This window comes from Salmo salar, chromosome 20, assembly GCF_965601325.2.
Source record: "Salmo salar chromosome 20, fSalSal1, whole genome shotgun sequence".
Classification (NCBI taxonomy): domain Eukaryota; kingdom Metazoa; phylum Chordata; class Actinopteri; order Salmoniformes; family Salmonidae; genus Salmo; species Salmo salar.
This window is the reverse complement of record NC_138310.1, coordinates 23,992,935-24,018,236: the sequence shown is the minus strand read 5'-3', so window position 1 is coordinate 24,018,236 and position 25,302 is coordinate 23,992,935. Positions and strand designations below refer to the sequence as shown.

Below are 25,302 nucleotides of genomic sequence, written 5' to 3'. Positions count from 1 at the left end.
ATTGTGCAATAGTGTGGCTAAAGGTAAAAAGAAAAGTTGTGTAAGCAGATCTTTGTTGACAGGATTTACAAGTGAACTCTGTGCTGGGGTCCAGACAGTTTGAGGTCTGGATGGACTCACTTTGCATACTTACCAGATCATTTAAACTGCCTGACAATCACTGCACATATTAGGGATCCTCTTTCAGCCCCCATGGCCACTACTATCACAGACTCACAGAAGCCTTTCTCTCTGGACCCCTACCATGTCTCTGAGGTGTTTGGCTTCATCCTCCCTGCACCCCTGGTAGGTACAGCCTCCTTATCTTTTGGGATACCCATTGCATTTGCAATTAGTGTCAGTCATTAGTTGTTTCCCATTACAACTCTTGCTTATAGTCATTATGTTGTTTGTTAAATCAAAGTAAGTGGAAAGTAAGTAGTATTGATATATTTGTAAATGTTGTAAGCAGGTTGTAACTTTCTCAGCCTCAGACAGTGACATTAGTTTCCCTGAGACCCCCAAATCAAGCTGTGGTTAAGACTTGGTGTTTTTGAATTTGGAGTGCAGATGAGAGCATTCCAATCCAGGCAAGGTTGATACATGCTATACTTTGTTGAGGCAGAATTGGGATGAGCTGTTGCCACTTCTCAAGGGTTATGTTATTGTTCTGTGCTGGACTTTGATGTTATGCATTTCATAGACTCCTGTTAAGGCCATTGTGTTCTGGAACTGTTGTTTCTGTAAAATAACTGTTGTGTAGCAATATGATTGTATTATCACCTCCCACTATATAAGGGAAATCTAATCATTGACTCTTGGAGCTCCTTCCCTGACTGCGATCAGAGACGGATCTACCTTGCCGCTGCTCGTATGCATTAAAAGATTCACTTTTATACCATAAAATTAGTCTCTGCTTAATCTTTGGATCTAGTTTCCACAACAACATGCAATTGGCATCCTTTGTGTTTGCCCTGTTAGTGAACTTTATCCTTGATAAAGCAAAGCATTGATGCAATGAGGAAACAGCAAGATTGCTTTTCTAACTACTGATATGTCCAGGGCATCATTTGGAATACATAAAATACGTGGAATAGATTTTATAACTGTAATTTCATAAGCTTGTTTGACACTTTCCACAGTTGCTTGTGGCCTACTCTGCATAACCTATCCTGATACGAGACAGAGCATCCAACAAAATGATTAATTGAGGGACAATACATTGACACTTTCAATATGACTCAATACCCTAAAGACAGAGTTGCCGCCATACTACCAGCCCTGGATGGACATTGCCCTGCATGTTACAGAGCTCATCTACTCTCACACGCTGCGCTCCCACATTCTCAAGGTAAGTCTATGCTGTAAAACTCAGCTGATCAGTAAACGGGTCAAATAGGGGGGAATGGATTGGAATTCTACCACCTGGTTGAATTCCACAAACTTGGTTTGGAACACATTATACAGTGGAAATGAAATAGATTTATATATTCAACAGTTTTTGGTGACAGTTCCACATAAAAAAGTAACTTTTTATAACAATGTGTGACTTCACCTGCGCAGAGATGACAAAATATAAATCCAATTTGATCATGAAGATAATTAATTTAATAAATTAAATTACATAGCCTGAAGCATTTACATACAAAAAAAGTGAAATGGGTAATGTGTCAAGCAGAGTATTCATAATTACTCACATTTGTAAGTGATATAGTGTCAGCTCCATTCTTCCATTTACTCACTTAGATGCCCCTGCTGAACACCCGGTTCCTGGAGAGCCACAGAGAGCTGCGTCTGGCCCATTTGGCCCTGAGTGTGATGACCATGGGCTACGTGTGGCAGGAGGGGGAGAATGACACAGTCAAGGTTTTTCACCAACCCTTCTTATTATGTAGAGTTGAAGTCAGAAGTTTACATACACTTAGGTTGGAGTCATTAAAACTTGTTTTTCAACCACTCCACATATTTCTTGTTAACAAACTATAGTTTTTGCAAGTTGGTTAGGACATCTACTTTGTGCATGACAAGTAATTTTTCCAACAATTGTTTACAGACAGTTCATTTCACTATCACAATTCCAGTGGGTCAGAAGTTTAACTTCTCTAGGGCCAGTGGGACGAAATCGTCCTACCTACGTAACAGCCAGTGGAATCCTGTGGCGCGTTATTCAAATACCTTAGAAATGCTATTACTTCAATTTCTCAAACATATGACTATTTTACACCATTTTAAAGACAAGACTCTCGTTAATCTAACCACACTGTCCGATTTCAAAAAGGCTTTACAACGAAAGCAAAACATTAGATTATGTCAGCAGAGTACCCAGCCAGAAATAATCAGACACCCATTTATCAAGCTAGCATATAATGTCACATAAACCCAAACCACAGCTAAATGCAGCACTAACCTTTGATGATCTTCATCAGATGACACACCTAGGACATTATGTTATACAGTACATGCATGTTTTGTTCAATCAAGTTCATATTTATATCAAAAACCAGCTTTTTACATTCGCATGTGACGTTCAGAACTAGCATACCCCCCGCAAACTTCCGGTGAATTTAATAAATTACTCACGATAAACGTTCACAAAAAACATAACAATTATTTTAAGAATTATAGATACAGAACTCCTCTATGCACTCGCTATGTCCGATTTTAAAATAGCTCTTCGGTGAAAGCACATGTTGCAATATTCTAAGTAGATAGCCCTGCACTACAGGGCTAGCTATTTAGACACCCACCAAGTTTAGCCCTCACCAAAGTCAGATTTACTATAAGAAAAATGTTATTACCTTTGCTGTTCTTCGTCAGAATGCACTCCCAGGACTTCTACTTCAATAACAAATGTTGGTTTGGTTCAAAAAAATCCATAGTTATGTTCAAATATCCTCTGTTTTGTTCGTGCGTTCAAGACACTATCCGAAGTGTAAAGAAGGGTGACGCGCACGACGCGTTTCGTGACAAAAAAATTCTAAATATTCCATTACCGTACTTCAAAGCATGTCAACCGCTGTTTAAAATCAATTTTTATGCCATTTTTCTCGTAAGAAAGCGATAATATTCCGGCCGGGAAAGCGTGTTTACGTTCAAAGAGAGAGAAAATAAAAACATGGGATCCCCTCGTGCACGAGCGTCAGTCTGCTGGTCCTCTGATAGACCACTTACCCAAGGCGCTAAAGTTTTTCAGCCAGCGGCTGGAATTACATCATTCAGCTTTTTCCCGGGTTCTGAGAGCCTATGGGAGCCGTAGGAAGTGTCACATTACAGCAAAGATCCTACATTTTCAATAAACAGAGCCAAGAAGCCCAAGGAATGGTCAGAGAGGGTACTTCCTGTACAGAATCTTCTCAGGTTTTTGCCTGCCATATGAGTTCTGTTATACTCACAGACACCATTCAAACAGTTTTAGAAACTTTAGGGTGTTTTCTATCCAAAGCCAATAATTATATACATATTCTAGTTTCTGGGCAGTAGTAATAACCAGATTAAATCGGGTACGTTTTTTATCCGGCCGTGTAAATACTAGCCCTAACAGGTTAAATACACTAAGTTGACTGTGCCTTTAAACAGCTTGGAAAATTCCAGAAAAGTATGTCATGGCTTTAGAAGCTTCTGATAGGCTAATTGACATCATTTGAGTCAATTGGAGGTGTACCTGTGGATGTATTTCAAGGCCTACCTTCAAACTCAGTGCCTCTTTGCTTGACATCATGGGAAAATCAAAAGAAACCAGACAAGACCGCAGAAAAAAAAATTGTAGACCTCCACAAGTCTGGTTCATCCTTGGGAGCAATTCCCAAATGCCTGAAGGTACCACGTTCATCTGTACAAACAATAGTACGCAAGTATAAACACCATGGGACCACGCAGCCATCATACCGCTCAGGAAGGAGACATGTTCTGTCTCCTAGAGATGAACGTACTTTGGTGCAAAAAGTGCAAATCAATCCCAGAACAACAGCAAAGGACCTTGTGAAGATGCTGGAGGAAATGGGTACAAAAGTATCTATATCCACAGTAAAACGAGTCCTATATTGACAAAACCTGAAAGGCCGCTCAGCAAGGAAGAAGCCACTGCTCCAAAATCGCCCGATTTCTTGTTTGATTTCTTGGCTGATTTCTTTTGATTTTCCCATGATGTCAAGCAAAGAGGCACTGAGTTTGAAGGTAGGCCTTGAAATACATCCACAGGTACACCTCCAATTGACTCAAATGATGTCAATTAGCCTATCAGAAGCTTCTAAAGCCATGACATGATTTTCTGGAGTTTTCCAAGCTGTTTAAAGGCACAGTCAACTTAGTGTATGTAAACTTCTGACACACTGTAATTGTGATTTATAAGTGAAATAATCTGTCTAAACAATTGTTGGAAAAGTTTCTTGTGTCATGCATAATGTAGATGTCCTAATCGACCTGCCAAAACTATAGCAATTTGTGGAGTGGTTGAAACACTTAGGTAGGAGTCATTAAAACAAGTTTATGTAAACTTCTGACTTCAACTGTATATAAACTCAGCAAAAAAAGAAACGTCCCTTTTTCAGGACCCCGTCTTTCAAAGATAATTCGTAAAAATCCAAATAACTTCACATATCTTCATTGTATGGGGTTTAAACACTGTTTCCCATGCTTTTTCAATGAACAATAAACAATTAATGAACATGCATGCACCTGTTGAACGGTCGTTAAGACACTAACAGCTTACAGACGGTAGGCAATTGAGGTCACAGTTATGAAAACTTAGGACACTAAAGAGGCCTTTCTACTGACTCTGAAAAACACCAAAGAAAGATGCCCAGAAAGATGCTCATCTGTGTGAACGTGCCTTAGGCATGTTGCAAGGAGGCATGAGGACTGCAGATGTGGCCAGGGAAATAAATTGCAATGTCCGTACTGTGAGACGCCTAAGACAGCGCTGCAGGGAGACAGGACGGACAGCTGATCGTCCTCGCAGTGGCAGACCACGTGTAACAACACCTGCACAGGATCGGTACATCCGAACATCACACCCGCAGGACAGGTACAGGATGGCAACAACAACTGCCTGAGTTACACCAGGAACGCACAATCCCTCCATCAGTGCTCAGACTGTCCGCAATAGGCTGAGAGAGGCTGGACTGAGGGCTTGTAGGCCTGTTGTAAGGCAGGTCCTCACTAGACATCACCAGCAACAACGTCGCCTATGGGCACAAACCCACCGTCACTGGACCAGACAGGACTGGCAAAAAATGCTCTTCACTGACGAGTCGCGGTTTTGTCGCATCAGGGGTGATGGTCGTATTCGCCTTTATCGTTGAAGGAATGAGTGTTACACTGAGGCCTGTACTCTGGAGTGGGATCGATTTGGAGGTGGAGGGTCCGTTATGGTCTTGGGCGGTGTATCACAGCATCATCGGACTGAGCTTGTTGTCATTGCAGGCAATCTCAATGCTGTGTGTTACAGGGAAGACATCATCCTCCCTCACGTGGTACCCTTCCTGCAGGCTCATCCTGACATGACTCTCCAGCATGAAATGCCACCAGCCATACTGCTCGTTCTATGCGTGGTTTCCTGCAAGGCAGGAATGTCAGTGTTCTGCCATGGCCAGCGAAGAGCCCGGATCTCAATCCCATTGAGCACGTTTGGGACCTGTTGGATCGGAGTAGTGAGGGCTAGGGCCATTCCCCCCCAAAAAATGTCAGAGAACTTGCAGGTGCCTTGGTGGAAGAGTGGGGTAACATCTTACAGCAAGAACTGGCAAATCTGGTGCAGTTCACGAGGAGTAGATGCACTGCAGTACGTAATGCAGCTGGTGGCCACACCAGATACTGCTTGTTATTTTGACCCCCCCCCCCCCCCTTTGTTCAGGGACACATTATTCTGTTTCTGTTAGTCACATGTCTGTGGGACTTGTTCAGTTTATGACTCAGTTGTTGAATCTTGTCATGTTCATACAAATATTTACACATGTTAAGTTTGCTGAAAATAAACGCAGTTGACAGTGAGAGGACGTTTCTTTTTTTGCTGAGTTTACATGTACTGTAGTTATTATCACCAGGAGATCCCCACATTGTAGCCTGTACATTGAATATATTCACTGATCATGTACTCTTCCTTGGCAAATAAAGGTGCAGTTCAGGTATGAATCTATGTGAGACATTCTTTTTCAGTCATATCCAATACCAGGTGTATCAAACTCCATTCTTTCAATGATGCTTTGTCTGCGTGTACAGTATGTATTACAATTATACACTTCAACAGTTTTTACCGCTCCTGGGACATCAATTATTACACATTGTAACTATGCAATAGACTTGAAACATGATTTAAGTAAAGGCTGAGTTGTAATTCATATATACAGAAAAAAACTGTAAACTACACTTCCTATGCATATCTAACTCCCTTCATTTGCATTAATCTGAGGACACAGGATAGGTGTAATATTTCAATGAGATACTTAATTTCAACCAGTGGAGAATGTGAAACACTTTATTGAAAGTTCATTATCCAGGTGTTATAAATACAATACATGCATTATAAATATTATAATTGTAATATTATATTATAACTACAAGTTCAATCTGTACTTCAATGCACATATGGTGTGCATTATAAAAAAAGATGAAGAAAGAGGAGGTGGGGAGAGAGGTGTAGAAGACAGAAAATAGGTAAAACAGAGGAGCAGGGAAGACAGCATATGATTAATGAATTACAGTGCTACCCTAATATTCTCTCAGTCCATCACAATTACATAGTGTCTCTAGAGGTGTCTTCTAACCAGCCTTGGGCTCCCATTCGGCCCGAAGGTTATCTTAAGAGCGGGTGAGTTGGCGATGACGGGACTGGCTTCTTCTCTCACATCAAAACATACCTGCAGATGAGAGACAGATGGATAGAGAGAGATCATAATTAAAGCTTTTTTTTGTTTTATTCTAACACTGTCAGTCATAATCATTAGGAGGTGAAATGCAAAACTGACCTTGGATCATTAACTCTGGGACTACTACATCTCTATCTGTATTTCAATGTAAAGCATCTCTTTAATAATACTTCTTGTTGACTCGACCAAGTGACCTCTCACCTATGATCATGCTGTACCCACTGTGTCAGCCAGTTCAGATGAGAGCGGAGTTCACCAACACAACTGATATAACCTAGATGATTTAGGGAGACCGGGGAGAGGGATGAAGTGAAGGAGAGAGACCGTTATTGAGAAAATAAGGTGGTTAAAGAGACAGTGTTCAACAGGAATCTGTGTGTGTAGTCTCACCTGGTGTCCACACTAACTGGCTACAGAGTACTTTATGCTGAAAAACAGACACATGAGGACAAACAATAGAAGATAATGTCATTATTAGACTTTTACATTACCAGATCACAACTGACTACATAAATACCACTTGAAGCTTGATGATGACTTGATCATTTGAATCAGTTGTGTAGTGCTAAGGCAACAGCTGGTGAGGTGTCAGGTTCGCCTCTGTACTTAAAGGGTGATTATTCCAACTCTCTGTGAAATGCTGCAGACCTGCCTGCAGATGAGGTAAGAACACATATCCCACACAGTGGATAGAATTTGACAGGTCAAGGCTTCCTCCAAATTGTGCAGCAAGTTGTAGTACTGACATGTCACAGCACTCCAAACATCTCTCTATAACATCTCTCCACGCTAACAGAGAGAAAGAAAAGGTTTTGTGGAGGGCAGGAACCTAATCTCTGTGGTCCTGTGTTCTTGCTCCATGAATAGTGAACACTGAGGTGGGTCCGAGGTTATAGAAATGCAAGTTGTGTGTGCCACTGTGAGTGGTTACTGACTGTATGTGACGCAGACACCTATCTGAGTGTACCTGAAACACTTAAATATAGAGGGCTATGTGTCTCACCACTTGGTTATTGCAAGGCTAACCCCCAGGGAAATCATGACTTGGCAGCAACAGGGGCTTGATAATCAAGTGAAAATGGCTGAGTGTTTATGTTGTGAAAATCTGAAAATTTGCAGCTGACATCCTAAGGATTTTTTAATTAATGCATGTGAGACAGGTTCCATGTACAACAAGACAGGTAGAGATGAAGAAAGAAAAATAACACAGAACAGTTTAATTACCTCTGGTTATGGACACTTTTTCCAGCAATAAAGCTTCCACGGCCTGTTCCTCGGACAGTGAACATACATCTGGCAATATCTACATTTTCGACCCGTTGATCAGCTCGCACTCTGAAAGTAAAGACAATAGCTTATTTTGTGTAGATATGAAAACAATAACTGAGATATGACCGTTCAATCTAAAGCAGCAGATGTCATTTTCAGGATAAGTCAATACAGCACAGAAAGCTTAACACCAGACTGGTATTGTGGTTGTTCATTAGGTGATGGGAAATATGCAATATGCATACAAAAAAATATACTTACCTTCCTTGAAAATCCATCTATACCGCCAAAGATGACAATGTTGTATATTGAAAAAAAGCATTGGAATTAAAAGGGAAATGTTTAAACTATTAACCTGCTTCTTTATTTATATATTACCAGTTGATGAACAACTCCAATTTCATACATCATTGAACATTTGTCTACGAATAAGTAAGAATAAAAAAGTTAAAATAACTTCTTAGATTTGATGGAGACATTATACACTGCTCAAAAAAATAAAGGGAACACTAAAATAACACATCCTAGATCTGAATGAATGAAATAATCTTATTAAATACTTTTTTCTTTACATAGTTCAATGTGCTGACAACAAAATCACACAAATAATCAATGGAAATCCAATTTATCAACCCATGGAGGTCTGGATTTGGAGTCACACTCAAAATTAAAGTGGAAATCCACACTACAGGCTGATCCAACTTTGATGTAATGTCCTTAAAATAAGTCAAAATGAGGCTCAGTAGTGTGTGTGGCCTCCACGTGCCTGTATGACCTCCCTACAATGCCTGGGCATGCTCCTGATGAGGTGGCGGATGGTCTCCTGAGGGATCTCCTCCCAGACCTGGACTAAAGCATCCGCCAACTCCTGGACAGTCTGTGGTGCAACGTGGCGTTGGTGGATGGAGCGAGACATGATGTCCCAGATGTGCTCAATTGGATTCAGGTCTGGGGAACGGGCGGGCCAGTCCATAGCACAATGCCTTCCTCTTGCAGGAACTGCTGACACACTCCAGCCACATGAGGTCTAGCATTGTCTTGCATTAGGAGGAACCCAGGGCCAACCGCACCAGCATATGGTCTCACAAGGGGTCTGAGGATCTCATCTCGGTACCTAATGGCAGTCAGGCTACCTCTGGCGAGCACATGGAGGGCTGTGCGGCCCCCCAAAGAAATGCCACCCCACACCATGACTGACCCACCACCAGACCGGTCATGCTGGAGGATGTTGCAGGCAGCAGAACGTTCTCCACGGCATCTCCAGACTCTGTCACGTCTGTCACATGTGCTCAGTGTGAACCTGCTTTCATCTGTGAAGAGCACAGGGCGCTAGTGGCGAATTTGCCAATCTTGGTGTTCTCTGGCAAATGCCAAACGTCCTGCACGGTGTTGGGCTGTAAGCACAACCCCCACCTGTGGACGTCGGGCCCTCATACCACCCTCATGGAGTCTGTTTCTGACCGTTTGAGCAGACACATGCACATTTGTGGCCTGCTGGAGGTCATTTTGCAGGGCTCTGGCAGTGCTCCTCCTGCTCCTCCTTGCACAAAGGCGGAGGTAGCGGTCCTGCTGCTGGGTTGTTGCCCTCCTATGGCCTCCTCCACGTCTCCTGATGTACTGGCCTGTCTCCTGGTAGCGCCTCCATGCTCTGGACACTACGCTGACAGACACAGCAAACCTTCTTGCCACAGCTCGCATTGATGTGCCATCCTGGATGAGCTGCACTACCTGAGCCACTTGTGTGGGTTGTAGACTCCGTCTCATGCGACCACTAGAGTGAAAGCACCGCCAGCATTCAAAAGTGACCAAAACATCAGCCAGGAAGCATAGGAACTGAGAAGTGGTCTGTGGTCACCACCTGCAGAACCACTCCTTTATTGGGGGTGTCTTGCTAATTGCCTATAATTTCCACCTGTTGTCTATTCCATTTGCACAACAGCATGTGAAATTTATTGTCAATCAGTGTTGCTTCCTAAGTGGACAGTTTGATTTCACAGAAGTGTGATTGACTTGGAGTTACATTGTGTTGTTTAAGTGTTCCCTTTATTTTTTTGAGCAGGAACAGGAACAGAGAATTTGTCACAGATCCCTCCGGAACTTTCATTACGCACACCTGTCCCTTATTACCACCTATTAGTACTTGTATAAGTGTACCCTTTGGTTTACGTTGAGCTGTCAATTATTGTTCCAATGGCCGTTGGTCGTGTGAGTAGCTGTGCTGTGTTGTTTTGGCTTCGTGCCACATATATTGCGCAAATGATTACCGGTCTTGTCTCGTGTGGTATCATTGTGCGCTTGTGTTAATTATTCAAGGTACTCCTCATTCTTTTGTTTGGGTTTCAATCCTGTGTTTTTGTTACATGTTTGTTTGGTCTTCGTCCCCATGCCTTTACACGGCACGCAGTAATTTGGGTAAAGAAATTAAAACTATTACGGATCACTGTGCCTGTCTCCCGATCCCTTCATACCTACGTGACAGAATAATCGACCATTAAGGGAGACAGCGGGAATGGCCCGTCCGACGACGCTGCGACTGGTCCGTCTGGCGCCGCCGTAACTTTGGCAGCTGCAACTAAGCCGTCCGACGTCGCCACAATGGGTCCGTCCGGCAACGCCACTTCAGCAGCCACAACTCGCCTGTCTGACTCCGCCACAACCGGTCCGTCCGACGTCACTGCTACTGGTCTGTCCGACACCGCCGCAACTTTGGCAGCGGCAAGTGGCCCGTCCAATGACGACGCAACTTCGGCAGCTGCATCGGGTCCTTATCGACCCGCACTGCGTTCTGTGATCGTCCTCAAGGCCGGTGTCGTTGCACTGCTGGTGCAGTGCGTCAAGGGGGGGTGCTGTCATGGATCCCTCTGGAACTTTCATTACACACACCTGTCCCCTATTCCCACTGATTAGTACTTGTATAAGTGTACCCTTTGGTTTCCATTGGGCTTGTTGATTATTGTTCCAATGTCCGTTGATCGTGTGAGTACCTGTGCTGTGTTTTGGCTTTCGTGCCACGTGTATTGCACAGATGATTACGGGTCTCGTCCCGTGTGGTATCATTGTGCGCTTGTGTTATTTATTCGAGGTGCTCCTCGCTCTTCGTTTGAGTTTCAACCCTGTGTTTTTGTTACGTGATTGCTTGGTCTTCGTCCCCGTGCCTTTACACAGCACGCCGTAATTTGGCCTTAACCTTTTTGGGCTAGGGGGCAGTATTCGGAATTTCGGATGACTGACGTGCCCAAAGTAAACTGCCTGTTACTCAGGCCCAGAAGCTAGGATATGTATATAATTGGAAGCATTGGATAGAAAACGCTCAAGTTTCTAAAACTGTTAAAATAATGTCTGTGAGTATAACAGAACTGAAATGGCAGGTGAAAACCAGAGGAAAATCCATCCAGGAAATGGGATTGTTTTTTATGTGAGTGGTTTTCCATTGAAAGCCTATTGACTATATAGGGGTTTAGCGCCCAGATTGCAGTTCCTATGGCTTCCACTAGATGTCAACAGTCTTTAGACATGGTTTCAGGCTTGTTTTTGAAAAACGACAAAGAATAAGACCTTTTGGTAAGTGGTCTATGGAATCATGCAGTACTGGATTGCGCGTGTGACTGTGTGCACGCTCTTCATTCTTTTTCCTTTCTATTAAATACGCTATTGTCCGGTTGAAATATTATCGATTATTTAGATAATTGACAACCTGAGGATTAATTATAAACATCGTTTGACATGTTTCGACGAACTTTAACGGTACTATTAGGATGTATTCGTCTGCATGTTTTGATCACCTTTGAGCCAGTGGATTACTGAACAAAACGTGCCAACAAAAGTGAGTTTTTGGGATATAAAGAGGGACTTTAATGAACAAAATGACCATTTATTGTGTAGCTGGGACCCTTTGGATTGCCAACAGAGGAAGATCTTCAAAGGTAAGTGATTTATTTTATCGCAAGTTCTGACTTTCGTGATGCCTCTGCTTGGTTGGAAAATGTTTGTATGCTTTTGTAAGCGGGACGCTGTCCTCAGATAATCGCATGGTATGCTTTCGCTGTAAAGCCTTTTTGAAATCTGACAAAGTGGCTGGATTAACAAGTTAATCTTGTAACCGATGTATAACACTTGTATTTTCATGAATGTTTATTACTATTTTTGTAATTTGAATTTGGCGCTCTGCAATTTCACCGGATGTTGTCGAGGTGGGACGCTAGGGTCCCAATGAGCCGAAATAAGTTATTTAAAAAAAAACGTATTCCTGCATCTGTCTCCCGAATCATTTATACCAGCGTGAAAGTATTTTTGCCGAGCAATGCAATGAAGCTAGATCATTTAGGCAATGATACCTGCACCATCTACACGCTGCAAAGACTCCCTAACTATTCACCATTGTACACGATGGCCCATTGCTTGGAGACTTCCTTTGACCATTCTAAAGCCTGCATGGGGCATCCTTGTTTTAATGGCCCTGACGTTCTGGTCTAACTCTTTATCTGACATATCAGAATGGTATTCCCTGACAGATATATTGTTTTCTTTCATCCTTCTGTAAAAAAAGCTAACCATTACACTGTCATGAAATATGATTATATTGACTATGAAACAAATAGGACATGGCCTGCTTATGAGTTGCCATGAAAGAAAATTAGATGAATTCAACTGAAAATGGCGAGAACAGGCGGTCGTAGCTAAATGCTTTTGGTTAGCTTGAGAATAATAGTTGCATGATTTATCATTTATTATTCTACACTACCGTAGATCTTTGTTTCTGTCCATTTTGTTTGTGGCCATTTTGAGCTGTAATCGAACCCACAAATTGACTTCCTGATGTGCCGCCCCCCAGGTGGTGAGGTTAGGCAAGAACATATCTGCCATGCTGACCCTCAACACGGGGCCCCTCACGGGTGCGTGCTTAGTCTTCTCCTCTACTCCCTATTCACCCACAACCGTGTGGCCGCGCACGACTCCAACACCATCATTAAGTTTGCCGACGACACGACAGTGGTAAGTCTGATCACAGACGACGAAGAGACAGCCTATAGGGAGGAGGTCCGAGACCTGGAAATGTGCTGCCAGGACAACAATCTCTCCCTCAAAGTCAGCAAGAAATAGCAGATGATCATGGACAAAAGGAAATGGATAGCCGAGCGCACCCCCATTCATATCGACGGGGCTGTAGTACAGCAGGTCGAGAGTGTCAAGTTCCTTGGTGTCCACAACACTAAGGAACTATCATGGTCCAAACACACCAACACAGTCTCTTCCCCCTCAGGAGGCTGAAAAGATTTGGCATGGGCCCTCAGATCCTCAAAGTTCTACAGTTGCAGCATTCAGAGCATCTTGACTGGCTGCTTCCCTGCTTGGTTTGGCAACTGCTTGGCATCTGACTATAAGGTACTGCAGAGGGTAATGCGTACGGCCCAGTACATCACTGGGACCGAGCTCCCTGCCATGCATTTACATACTTATGCAAATTGCATATCTGTATTTAATTTTCAATACATTTGCAAAAATGTCTAAAAACCTGTTTCTAAAAACACTATCAGTATAGGGTATTGTGTGTAGATAGGTAAGATATATATTTTTTTAATTCAAGCTGTAACACAATGTAGAATAAGTCAAGGGGTATGAATACTTTCTGAAGGCACTGTACATCAAATTTATTTGTCACATGCGCTGGATACAACAGGTGTAGACCTTACAGTGAAATGCTTACTTACAAGCTCTTAACCAACAATGATGTTTTAAGAAAAATACCTAAAAAATAATAAATAAAAGTAACCAATAAGTAAAGAGCAGCAGTAAAATAACAATAGTGAGGCTATATAGGAGGGGGTACCGGTACAGAGTTAATGTGCGGGACACCAGTTAGTTGAGGTAATTGAGGTAATATATACATGTAGGTAGAGTTATTAACGTGACTATGCATAGATAATAACAGAGTAGCAGCAGCGTAAAGTGGGGGGGGGGGGGGCAGTACAAATAGTATGGGTAGCCATTTGATTAGATGTTCAGGAGTCTTATGGCTTGGGGGTAGAAGCTGTTTAGAAGCCTCTTGGACTTAGACTTGGTGCCCCGGTACCGCTCGCCGTGCGGTAGCAGAGAGAAGAGTCTATGACTAGGATGGCTTGAGTCTGACAATTTTTAGGGCCTTCCTATGACACCGCCTGGTATAGAGGTCCTCGTTGGCAAGATGCTTGACCCCAGTGATGTACTGGGCCATACGCACTACCCTCTGTAGTGCCTTGCGGTAGGAGGCCGAGCAGTTGCCATACCAGGCAGTGATGCAACCCGTCAGGACGCTCTCGATGGTGCAGTTGTAGAACCTTTTGAGGATCTGAGGACCCATACCAAATATTTTCAGTCTCCTGAGGGGGAATAGCTTTTGTTGTGCCCTCTTCACGACTGTCTTGGTGTGCTTGGACCATGTTAGTTTGTTGGTGATGTGGACTCTCAACCTGCTCCACTACAGCCCCGTAGATGAGAATGGGGGTGTGCTCGGTACTTCATTTCCTGTAGTCCACAATCATCTCCTTTGTCTTGATCACGTTGAGGGAGAGGTTGTTGTCCTGGCACCACACGGCCAGGTCTCTGACCTCCTCCCTATAGGCTGTCTCGTCATTGTCGGTGATCAGGCCTACCACTGTCATCGGCAAACTTAATGATGGTGTTGGAGTCGTGCTTGGCCGTGCAGTCATGAGTGAACAGGGAGTACAGGAGGGGACTGAGCACGCACCCCTGAGGGGCCCCCGTGTTGAGGATCAACGTGGCAGATGTGTTGTCACCTACCCTTGTCATGTACATATTACCTCAACTACCTTCTACCCTTGCACATTGTCTCTGTACCGGTACTCCGTCTATATATTCACATGATAAAAATGTTATTGTGTTACTATTTCCTTTTTTTATTTTGCAAGTTTTTCATACATTTTAAATCATTGTTGGGAAAGGGCTCGTTAGTAAATATTGCATGATCTACATGGTATTCGGCGCATGTAACAAATACAATTTTATTTGAATAAATCCTGCACACAACGTGCTTGTTTTCCATTTTCTTCTTGATCAGGAATCCTATTTGATTTAACGTGTGTCACATCTGCTCCTGCCACTCCCTCTAGTGCTCATCCGGTGTCTCCTTGACCTGCCACCACTCCCCCAGTGCTCTCTCCCTCTCTGTGTGTGTGTGATTGTGTGGGCAGAGACAGGTGTGCTGGAGTCAGAGCAGATCCCCACCAGCTGCAACCTGTTCCATAATCAAGACCTCTACAAATACTCAGTCCTGCCACTTCCATACTACCAGATCGTAATCTCTGCCCAGTCAGTCCATGTTTCTAGCTGTTTGTTCCGATTGTGCCTGTTTTCCTTTGCCTGACGCTGTTTTCCTCTCCGCTACAGTTCTGCCCACTCTGGTCCCTGTCTCCAGTCCGACTTCTCATCTGTCCTGCTACTCAGTCCTCGATTCCCCACTCTACGCTCCTTTGGATTCCCCTCCGGACCTGCTTACCCTGTCCCCACACCTCTCGCTCCAGCTTCAGCCTCCGCACCTGGTTTCCAGCAACCCGTCCAAGCTTCCCCTGGCCTGCATTCAATCTTCCCCCCGTGTTTCAATAAATACCTTGGTTACCTCATCCCAGTCTCCTCATCTGAGTCTGCTCTTGGGTTCACCTGTTCTGCTTCGCGTGACAATATGTATGAAAGTGTTTGGTGAAATGTGCATAAGAGGAGAGTCATTACCAATAATTCTGCACCTTTTAATAGTTACAGTTGAAGTCAGAAGTTAACATACACCTTAGCCAAATACATTTAAACTCAGTTATTCACAATTCCTGACATTTAATCCCACTAACAATTCCATATCTTAGGTCAGTAAGGATCACCACTTTATTTTAAGAATGTGAAATGTCAGAAAAATAGTAGAGAATTATTTCTTTCAGCTTTTATTTCTTTCATCACATTCCCAGTGGGTCAGAAGTTACACTCAATTAGTATTTGGTAGCATTGCCTTTAAATTGTTTAACTTGGGTCAAACATTTCGGGTAGCCTTCCACAAGCTTCCACAATAAATTGGGTGAATTTTGGCCTGTTCCTCCTGACAAAGCTGGTGCAACTGAGTCAGGTTTGTAGGCCTCTTTGCTCGCACACACTTTTTCGGTTCTGCCCACAAATGTTCTGTGGGATTGAGGTCAGGGCTTTGTGATGGCCACTCCAATACCTTGACTTTGTTGTTCTTAAGCCATTTTGTCACAACTTTGGAAGTATGCTTGGGGTCGTTGTCCATTTGGAAGACCCATTTGCGACCAAGCTTTAACTTCCTGACTGATGTCTTGATGTTGCTTCAATATATCCACAATTTTCCTTCCTCATGAAGCCATCTATTTTGTGAAGTGCATCCGTCTCTCCTACAGCAAAGCACCCCCACAACATGATGCTGCCACCCCCGTGCTTCAAGGTTGGGATGGTGTTCTTCGGCTCGCAAGCCTCCCCCTTTTTCCTCCAAACAAAATTATGGTCATTATGGCCAAACAGTTCTATTTTTGTTTCATCAGACCAGAGGAGATTTGTCAAAAGTACGATCTTTGTCGCCATGTGCAGTTGCAAACCGTAGTCTGGCCTTTTTTATGGCAGTTTTGGAGCAGTGGCTTCTTCCTTGTTGAGCGGCCTTTCAGGTTATGTCGATATAGGTCTCGTTGTCCTGTGGATATAGATATCTTTGTACCTGTTTCCTCCAGCATCTTCACAAGGTCCTTTGCTGTTGTTCTGGGATTGATTTGCACTTCTCGCACCAAAGTAGGTTCATCTCTAGGAGACAGAACGTGTCTCCTTCCTAAGCGGTATGACGTCTGCGTAGTCCCATGGTGTTTATTCTTGCGTACTATTGTTTGTACAGATTAACTTCTCTAGGGCCAGTGGGATGAAATCGTCCCACCTACGTAACAGCCAGTGGAATCCTGTGGCGCGTTATTCAAATACCTTATGCTATTACTTCAATTTCTCAAACATATTACTATTTTACACACTCTCGTTAATCTAAACACACTGTCCGATTTCAAAAAGGCTTTACAACGAAAGCAAAACATTAGATTATGTCAGCAGAGTACCCAGCCAGAAATAGACACCCATTTTTCAAGCTAGCATATAATGTCACATAAACCCAAACCACAGCTAAATGCAGCACTAACCTTTGATGATCTTCATCAGATGACAATCTTAGGACATTATGTTATACAGTACATGCATGTTTTGTTCAATCAAGTTCATATTTATATCAAAAACCAGCTTTTTACAATAGCATGTGACGTTCAGAACTAGCATAGCCCCCGCAAACTTCCGGTGAATTTACTAAATTACTCACGATAAACGTTCACAAAAAACATAATTATTTTAAGAATTATAGATACAGAACTCCTCTATGCACTCGCTATGTCCGATTTTAAAATAGCTTTTCGGTGAAAGCACATTTTGCAATATTCTGAGTAGATAGCCCGGCATCACAGGGCTAGCTATTTAGACACCCACCGAGTTTAGCCCTCACCAAAGTCAGATTTACTATAAGAAAAATTGTATTACCTTTGCTGTTCTTCGTCAGAATGCACTCCCAGGACTTCTACTTCAATAACAAATGTTGGTTTGGTTCAAAATAATCCATAGTTATGTTCAAATATCCTCTGTTTTGTTCGTGCGTTCAAGACACTATCCGAAGTGTAAAGAAGGTTGACGCGCACGACGCGTTTCGTGACAAAAAAATTCTAAATATTCCATTACCGTACTTCAAAGCATGTCAACCGCTGTTTAAAATCAATTTTTATGCCATTTTTCTCGTAAAAAAGCGATAATATTCCGACCGGGAAAGCGTGTTTACTTTCAAAGAGAGAGAAAATAAAAACATGGGATCCCCTCGTGCACGAGCCTCAGTCTGATGGTCCTCTGATAGACCACTTACCAAAGGCGATAATGTTTTTCAGTCAGGGGCTGGAGTTACATCATTCAGCTTTTTCCCGGGTTCTGAGAGCCTATGGGAGCCGTAGGAAGTGTCACGTTACAGCAAAGATCCTCAGTTTTCAATAAACAGAGCCAGGAAGCTCAAGGAATGGTCAGAGAGGGCACTCCCTGTACAGAATCTTCTCAGGTTTTTGCCTGCCATATGAGTTCTGTTATACTCACAGACACCATTCAAACAGTTTTAGAAACTTTAGGGTGTTTTCTATCCAAAGCCAATAATTATATACATATTCTAGTTTCTGGGCCGTAGTAATAACCAGATTAAATCGGGTACGTTTTTTTATCCGGCCGTGTAAATACTGCCCCCTAGCCCTAACAGGTTAACGTGGTACCTTCAGGCATTTGGAAATTGCTCCCAAGGATGAACCAGACTTGTGGAGGTCTACATTTTTTTTTCTGAGGTCTTGGCACTGAGTTTGAAGGTAGGCCTTGAAATACATCCACAGGTACACCTCCAGTTGATTCAGAAGCTTCTAAAGCCATGACATAATTTTCTGGAATTTTCCAAGCTGTTTAAAGGCACAGTCAACTTAGTGTATGTAAACTTCTGATCCACTGGAATTGTGGTAGAGTGAATTATAAGTGAAATAATCTGTCTGTAAATAATTGTTGGAAAAATGACTTGTCATGCTGTGCCTGCTCCCCGCACTCGCCCTGACGAGCGTGTCACCAGTCCGGGGCAACCAGAGCCGGCTCCATGCACCAGGCCTCCAGTGCACCTCCCCAGCCCGGTACGTCCTGTGCCTGCTCCCCACACTCGCCCTGAAGAGCATGTCACCAGTCCGGTGCAACCTGCGCCGGTGCCCAGTCCAGGCACGGCGTCCAGTCCCGCTCCAAGGCCAGAGCCTTCCTCTGCGCCAGTGCCCAGTCCAGGCATGGTGTCCAGTTCCGCTCCATGGCAGGAGCCTACCTCTGCGCCGGTGCCCAGTCCAGGCACGGCGTCCAGTCCCGCCCCAAGGCCGGAGCCTTCCTCTGCACCGGTGCCCAGTCCCGCTCCATGGCAGGAGCCTTCCTCTGCGCCGGTGCCCAGTCCAGGCACGGCGTCCAGTCCCGCTCCATGGCCGGAGCCCTCCTCTGCGCCGGTGTCCAGGCACAGCATCCCGTGCCGCTCCAAGGCCGGAGCCTTCCTCTGCGCCGATTCCCAGTCCAGGCACGGCGTTCAGGCCGGCGCCATAGCCGGATCCGGGGTCTTGGAGGGGGCTACGAACCGCACCGGAGCCGCCACCGACACTAGTCACCCCCCCCACCCTCCCCATTTGGTTTCAGGTTTTGCGGCCGGAGTCCGCACCTTTGGGGGGGGGGGGGTTACTGTTACGCCCTGACCATAGAGAGCCCTTGGTTCTCTATGGTGTTGTAGGTCAGGGCGTGACTAGGGGGTGTTCTAGTCGATTTATTTCTATGTTTGGGATTGAGTATGGTTCCCAATTAGAGACAGCTGATTATCGTTTTTGCTTTTGTGGGATATTGTTTTGTGTGAGGGCATTCAGCACCACGTAGTTCACGTTCGTTGTATGTTTATTGTTTTTTGTTAAAGTTTTCACTGCAAATAAAGATGTGGAACTCAACACACGCTGCGCCTTGCTCCGTCCATTATCACGACCGTGACATTTGATGACTCCAACCTAAGTGTATGTAAACTTCCGACTTCAACTGTATATTTCCAATTTGGATCGTTATGATTTAATGACTGCAAAGAAAATGTATTGATCTACTGGGATTTTTTTAGAGATAACTTTCTGTTTTGTCTGCATGGATTCAAGAGAAGTATACATTTGCAATTTTGACGGTATATAGTTTTGAGGAATGTATTTATGTTTTTAGAATGCAACTACATTTTGAAAATGCATTTACTGTTTTATAAAAGCCCCCAGTTCTGTGACTTGTCAACTCTATTTTGAAAATCGAAAACATTGTTCCAAAGAATGCTTGAACGCGATTGATAAAAACTGTAATATCGTCCAACTGTAAATCAAAGGTGAAATTATCAAGCAACTTTGGCACCTTCAGGTTTGAGATATGGAACATCAACAAATAGTTACTGGATGCAAACATTTTCGGGACTTACTATATGTACATTGACTATCTGTAAACAACCCCAGGCATCATGCAATGCACCGAGAGTATCATGAAAATAATTGCATGTCCCTCTGATATGAACTCTTATCTCCCAATAGATGCTCCCCCGCAACCTGGCCATTCCATACTGGAAGGTGTCTCAGAGTCTAGGCCTTCCTCCCATCCTTACCCATGCAGACGCAGTACTGGCTAACTGGAAGAAGAGGGATCCACATGGGTAAGTTTTGAATAATCAAGATTCTCCGGGGCGGCAGGTAGCCTCGCGGTTAGAGAGCAAGTAACCGAAAGGTTGCTGGTTTGAATCCCCAAACTGAGAAGGTGAAAAATCTGTCGCTATGCCCTTGAGCAAGGCACTTAACCCTAATTGCTACAGGTTCGCTGTTGAATAGCAGACCCTAGCCATGACCCCACTCTCTGTGGGTTTCTCAGGGAGAGTGGGATATGCAAAAAACACATTACCTGTGTGAAATTGGACAAAGATAAGCACCCCCCAAATTATTATTATCTGCTCTTCTGTTATATTTTTGTCTCAGTGATATTTAAGGGAAATGTGTTTCTTTTTCATGTCACCACCTCATCTCCCGTACCAGACCATTTGACATGGAGTAAGTATTGCCTTGAATAATTGATTCCAACCAGCTGTATTTGTAGATTCCACACATTCCAATAGTCTTTGCTCGTTGGCTCTCGCTGACATTTGAAATCATACTATTGCAATCTAACAATCTTCTGAAATGTTTGCAGGAATGTTAACTTCTTCTACCAGCTGTCATTGTGGCCATGGTGATAGTTGTTGTTTTCATCGCTCTCCCAGGAACTTGGAGCTTCTTGTCACTCTGCCTGGTGGGGACAGTGTGAGGGGGTTCTTCATGGTCACTCTGCTAGTGGAGCTGGCTGCAGTGCCAGCCATCAAGGTGAAGGCCTCTTCTGAAACACACAGAGCTGTAAAATGAGATGCCTAATTCTGAGTGACATTGTTAATGTGTGTGTGTTTCAGAGTATTCCTCTGGTTATTAATGGGGTCCAGTGTGGTGATGCTGAGACGGTGACAAGTGCACTAGAGGAAATCAGCCAGGCGATGGAGGGCATGACAGATGCACTCAAACTGATGCATGGTACTACAACTGAAACAGATGTTTTACTGTGTTGATATTCAGTCCAGTTCACCTGCATTCTCAGCATATAGATGTATCTTATGTTCCAGCGTATGTCAAGCCAGAAGTCTTCTATGGCATTATAAGGATCTATCTGTCTGGGTAAGTACTGAACACCCCTAGTAGGCCTAAACGATACAAAATGAGTCTGGCAGAAGTGAATTGTCTTAGTTGTCTGACAGAAGTTAATGACACGTAAAATATGACTGTATTCATAATGTATGTGTGTGGATCAGGTGGAAAGATAACTCATCCATGCCAGCTGGTTTGGTGTATGAAGGCATCCAGGCAGAGCCTATGGAGTATTCTGGTGGGAGTGCTGCCCAGAGCAGTCTGCTGCACTGCTTTGATGAGCTGCTAGGAGTCAAACATGAGGAAAATTGTGGTAAGAAAGGAAAATTAGACAGGTCCAGAGGAGTCAATATTACCACACAATAATTAATAAATGTTTTGCAGAGATACAAATGGCTGTGTTAATAAGTACATCTTAACAGATGTTTTCTTTGGCAATAAGGAAGTGTTCACTTAAACCATAAAGAGTTATGATGGTGGAGTTGTGTTATACATACTGTATGTGGCTGCAGGTCTACAACATATTGGCATGGCATTATATTTTACATAGACATATTTTTTAACACAAAGGTCTCCTGATGATGTTATTTCCACTGAGGGTGAATATGCTTTCTACTTGTACAGGAGCCTTTCTGACCCGTATGAGAAACTACATGCCCTCTTCCCACAAGCATCTAATCCAGGACATATCTCTGCAGCCCTCCCTGCGAGGCTTTGTCCAGCAGGAGGCCAGTGAGCTTTTGACCGCAGCTTTTCAGCTATGTGTGACCAAGCTAATGGCCCTCCGCAGCTACCACATCAACGTGGTCAGCCGCTTCATCACCGTGCCCGCTGCCCGTGCCCGCCAGCTGCGAAGCCAGGGCAACAGTTCCCAAGAGGAGACTGTCAGCAGGGCGCCCACGGCTCTGGAGGAGACGGGCACTGGCGGCTCGGGCATCATGAGCTTCCTAAAGACTGTGAGGGACCGCACACGGGACGTCTCCCTGCCTCTGGACAACAGGGCCATGCAGAAGAGCACAAATGGAGCACAACCTCAAAACACACAATACACAACTCATCAAACACATCTGCAATCTAACACATTTTAGAGACACTTTTATACCTACAGTGTGTTTAATAAATTAATGAGATGACTTGTAATTATGAGAGGTTTGTGCATGACAAGGTTTGATGTCTGACTAAACGAGTCCCAGTGTTATTGACATGCTCTTTATAAATGATGCCACTCTTTCAGTTCAATCCTTAATTTAAACAATCCGTGTTCGTTTCCATTAAATGCAACCACTAATCTCTTTATTCAATCTAAAATTGAATGTAAAATATATTGGATGACTAGTCCAGACTGACTGTGCTCATACCACAACCCCAAATCCTGAATGGCATTTGGTCATAGTCAGAAAACTCCCCAGGGCAACTCCCTGATCCCCAGGGCAGACTGAGGAAAGTTTTGAAAGTTAGCTTATCATGACCTGACAGTTAATACATACAACCAGGGTGATACTTAACCGTAATTTGAGTACTGATTTCATATGTCATCACGGACAGTATAGTTAGGGTTTGTTATTGAAATAGTTGTAAACCTACTTCTGTATTTTATTCCTATTTTATGTGACCTGTCCTAAATGTCCTGTTTGGGAGTTTTTGCTAAAGAAGTAATTGAAGGTCCCTGCAGTTCATCATGATGACTAATATAAACCTGTTGCAATACAACCTCCACTGTCAGCAAAGAGCAGGTGTCCCACAAAAAGCTGCAGTGCCCAGAGACACCAGAGTTGGGCACTGACTCGTACAGCATGGCTCACAGACAGAGAGAGAGAGAGAGCTGTGACGTGGTGAGGTTGGACCCAGGTGCAGAAAAAAGACCAGACGAAGAATCAGTGGTTCAGGATAAACATAATACTTTACTGAGAAACATTAGCTGCAGGATAACAGTACACTTGGAAAAACAACAAACACTAAGTCTCGCAAACTCACTCAGGAAACGACCGCACACGGTAAACAATTCAAGCTTCTTGTTTTTACTCCTTTTTCTCCCCAATTTCGTGGTATCCAATTAGTAGTTACAGTCTTGTCCCATCGCTGCAACTTCCATGTCTTATCAAACACAACCCAGCCAAGCCGCACTGCTTCTTGACACAATGCCCGCTTAACCCAGAAGCCAGCCAAACGAATGTGTCGGAGGAGACATCGAACACCTGGCGACCGTGTCAGCGTGCAGGCCCGTAACAGCAGTCGCTAGAGTGCGATGGGACAAGGACATCCCTAACCCGGACGAGGCTGGGCCAATTGTGTGCCGCCCCATGGGTCTCCTGGTTGCGGCCGTCAGCGCCTACACTCGAACCAGGATCTCTAGAGGCACAGTTAATACTGCAATGCAGTGCCTTAGACCACTGCACCACTCGGGAGGCCCGAAACACACCTCTTTTAACAGGGAAATCATAATGAATAAATTGGACACACCTGAGTGTCGTTAATGTCTCTAGGATGGTGTCTGTGACTATCATTAAATGTGAAGACTGTTATTTTATGTGTAATTCAAATCAAATGTTATTTGTCACATACACATGGTTAGCAGATGTTAATGCGAGTGTAGCGAAATGCTTGTGCTTCTAGTTCCGACTATGCAGTAATATCTAACAAGTAATCTAACAAATTCACAACAACTACGTTATCCACACAAATACACACAAATGTAAAGGGATGAATAGAATATGTACATATCAATATATGGATGAGCGACGCCGTGTGGCATAGGCAAGATGCAGTAGACGGTATAGAATACAGTATATATATATGAGATGAGTAATGTAGGATATGCAAACATTATTAAAGTGCCGTTATTTAAGGTGACTAGTGATACCTTTATTAAGTCAATTTATTTAAGTGGCCAGAGTTTGAGTATGTATGTTGGCAGCAGCCTCTCTATGTTCGTGATGGCTGTTTAACAGTCTGATGGCCTTGAGATAGAAGCTGTTTTTCAGTCTCTCGGTCTCAGCTTTGATGCACCTGTACTGACCTCGCTTTCCGAATGATAGTGGGGTGAACAGGCAGTGGCTCGGGTGGTTGTTGTCCATGATGATCTTTTTGGCCATCCCGTGACATCGGGTGCTCTAGGTGTCCTGGAGGGCAGGTAGTTTGCGTTGTGCAGACCGCATTACCCTCTGGAGAGCCTTGTGGTTGAGGGCGGTGCAATTGCCGTACCAGGCGGTGATACAGCCCGACAGAATGCTCTCGATTGTGCATCTGTAAAAGTTTGTGAGTGTTTTAGATGTCAAGCCAAATTTCTTCAGCCTCCTGAGGTTGAAGAGGCGCTGTTGCACCTTCTTCACCACGCTGTCTGTGTGGGTGGACCATTTCTGTTTGTCCTTGATGTGTACGCCGAGGAACTTAAAAGTTTCCACCTTCTCCACTGGGGTCCCGTCGTGGATGTGGGGGGCTCCCTCTGCTGGAGCCTGTAGTCCACGATCATCTCCTTTGTTTTGTTGACGTTGAGTGAGAGGTTATTTTCCTGACACCACAGTCCGAGGGCCCTCACCTCCTCCCTGTAGGCCGTCTCGTCGTTGTTGGTAATCAGGCCTACCACTGCAGTGTCATCTGCAAACTTGATGATTGAGTTGGAAGCGTGCATGGGTGAACAGGGAGTACAGGAGAGGGCTGAGAACGCACCCTCGTGGGGCCCCATTGTATTATTATGTGATTAAACTAATCATATCAACTTAATTAACTCGGAAGTTGGGTCACCATGGGAAAATGTTTAGAGTCTCTATTTCCCGAATCGACTCTTCAGATATTTTCATATCTTATAGAGTATGGTCTTGTATTAATGTATTATTATTACCTCATCAGTTCTCATTACTAAATGTCGCAAACCCTTGGATATCTGCAAGAAACCTAGCCTCCAT

The 25,302-nt window shown here is 43.9% G+C and overlaps 1 protein-coding gene across 3 annotated transcripts; it reads left to right on the top strand.

Annotated features, from left to right (window-relative positions):
- Positions 1-73: 73 nt before the first annotated feature.
- On the top strand, positions 74-23,882 carry LOC106579858 (indoleamine 2,3-dioxygenase 2-like). 3 transcript variants are annotated; one of them, XM_014160153.3, is made up of 10 exons: positions 74-285; positions 1,235-1,330; positions 1,726-1,845; positions 20,273-20,391; positions 20,765-20,779; positions 20,989-21,088; positions 21,172-21,289; positions 21,379-21,430; positions 21,565-21,713; positions 22,025-23,882. In XM_014160153.3, exons 1-10 carry the CDS (start codon positions 193-195, stop codon positions 22,486-22,488), a joined length of 1,326 nt encoding a protein of 441 aa, XP_014015628.1. In that variant the 5' UTR covers positions 74-192; the 3' UTR covers positions 22,489-23,882. The 3 variants fall into 3 exon arrangements, with proteins under 3 accessions (XP_014015628.1, XP_014015631.1, XP_014015629.1); XM_014160154.3 differs by having other exon boundaries at positions 81-285; positions 1,122-1,330; XM_014160156.3 differs by lacking the exons at positions 1,235-1,330; positions 1,726-1,845 and having other exon boundaries at positions 76-285.
- The last annotated feature ends 1,420 nt before the right edge of the window (positions 23,883-25,302 follow it).

Coding starts and splice junctions, on each gene's coding strand:
- LOC106579858 (XM_014160153.3), top strand. CDS start 193: ATGGCCACTACTATCACAGACTCACAGAAGCCTTTCTCTCTGGACCCC. Junction 1,331..1,725: donor TGCGCTCCCACATTCTCAAG/GTAAGTCTATGC, acceptor TTACTCACTTAG/ATGCCCCTGCTGAACACCCG. Junction 21,431..21,564: donor ATAAGGATCTATCTGTCTGG/GTAAGTACTGAA, acceptor TGTGTGGATCAG/GTGGAAAGATAACTCATCCA.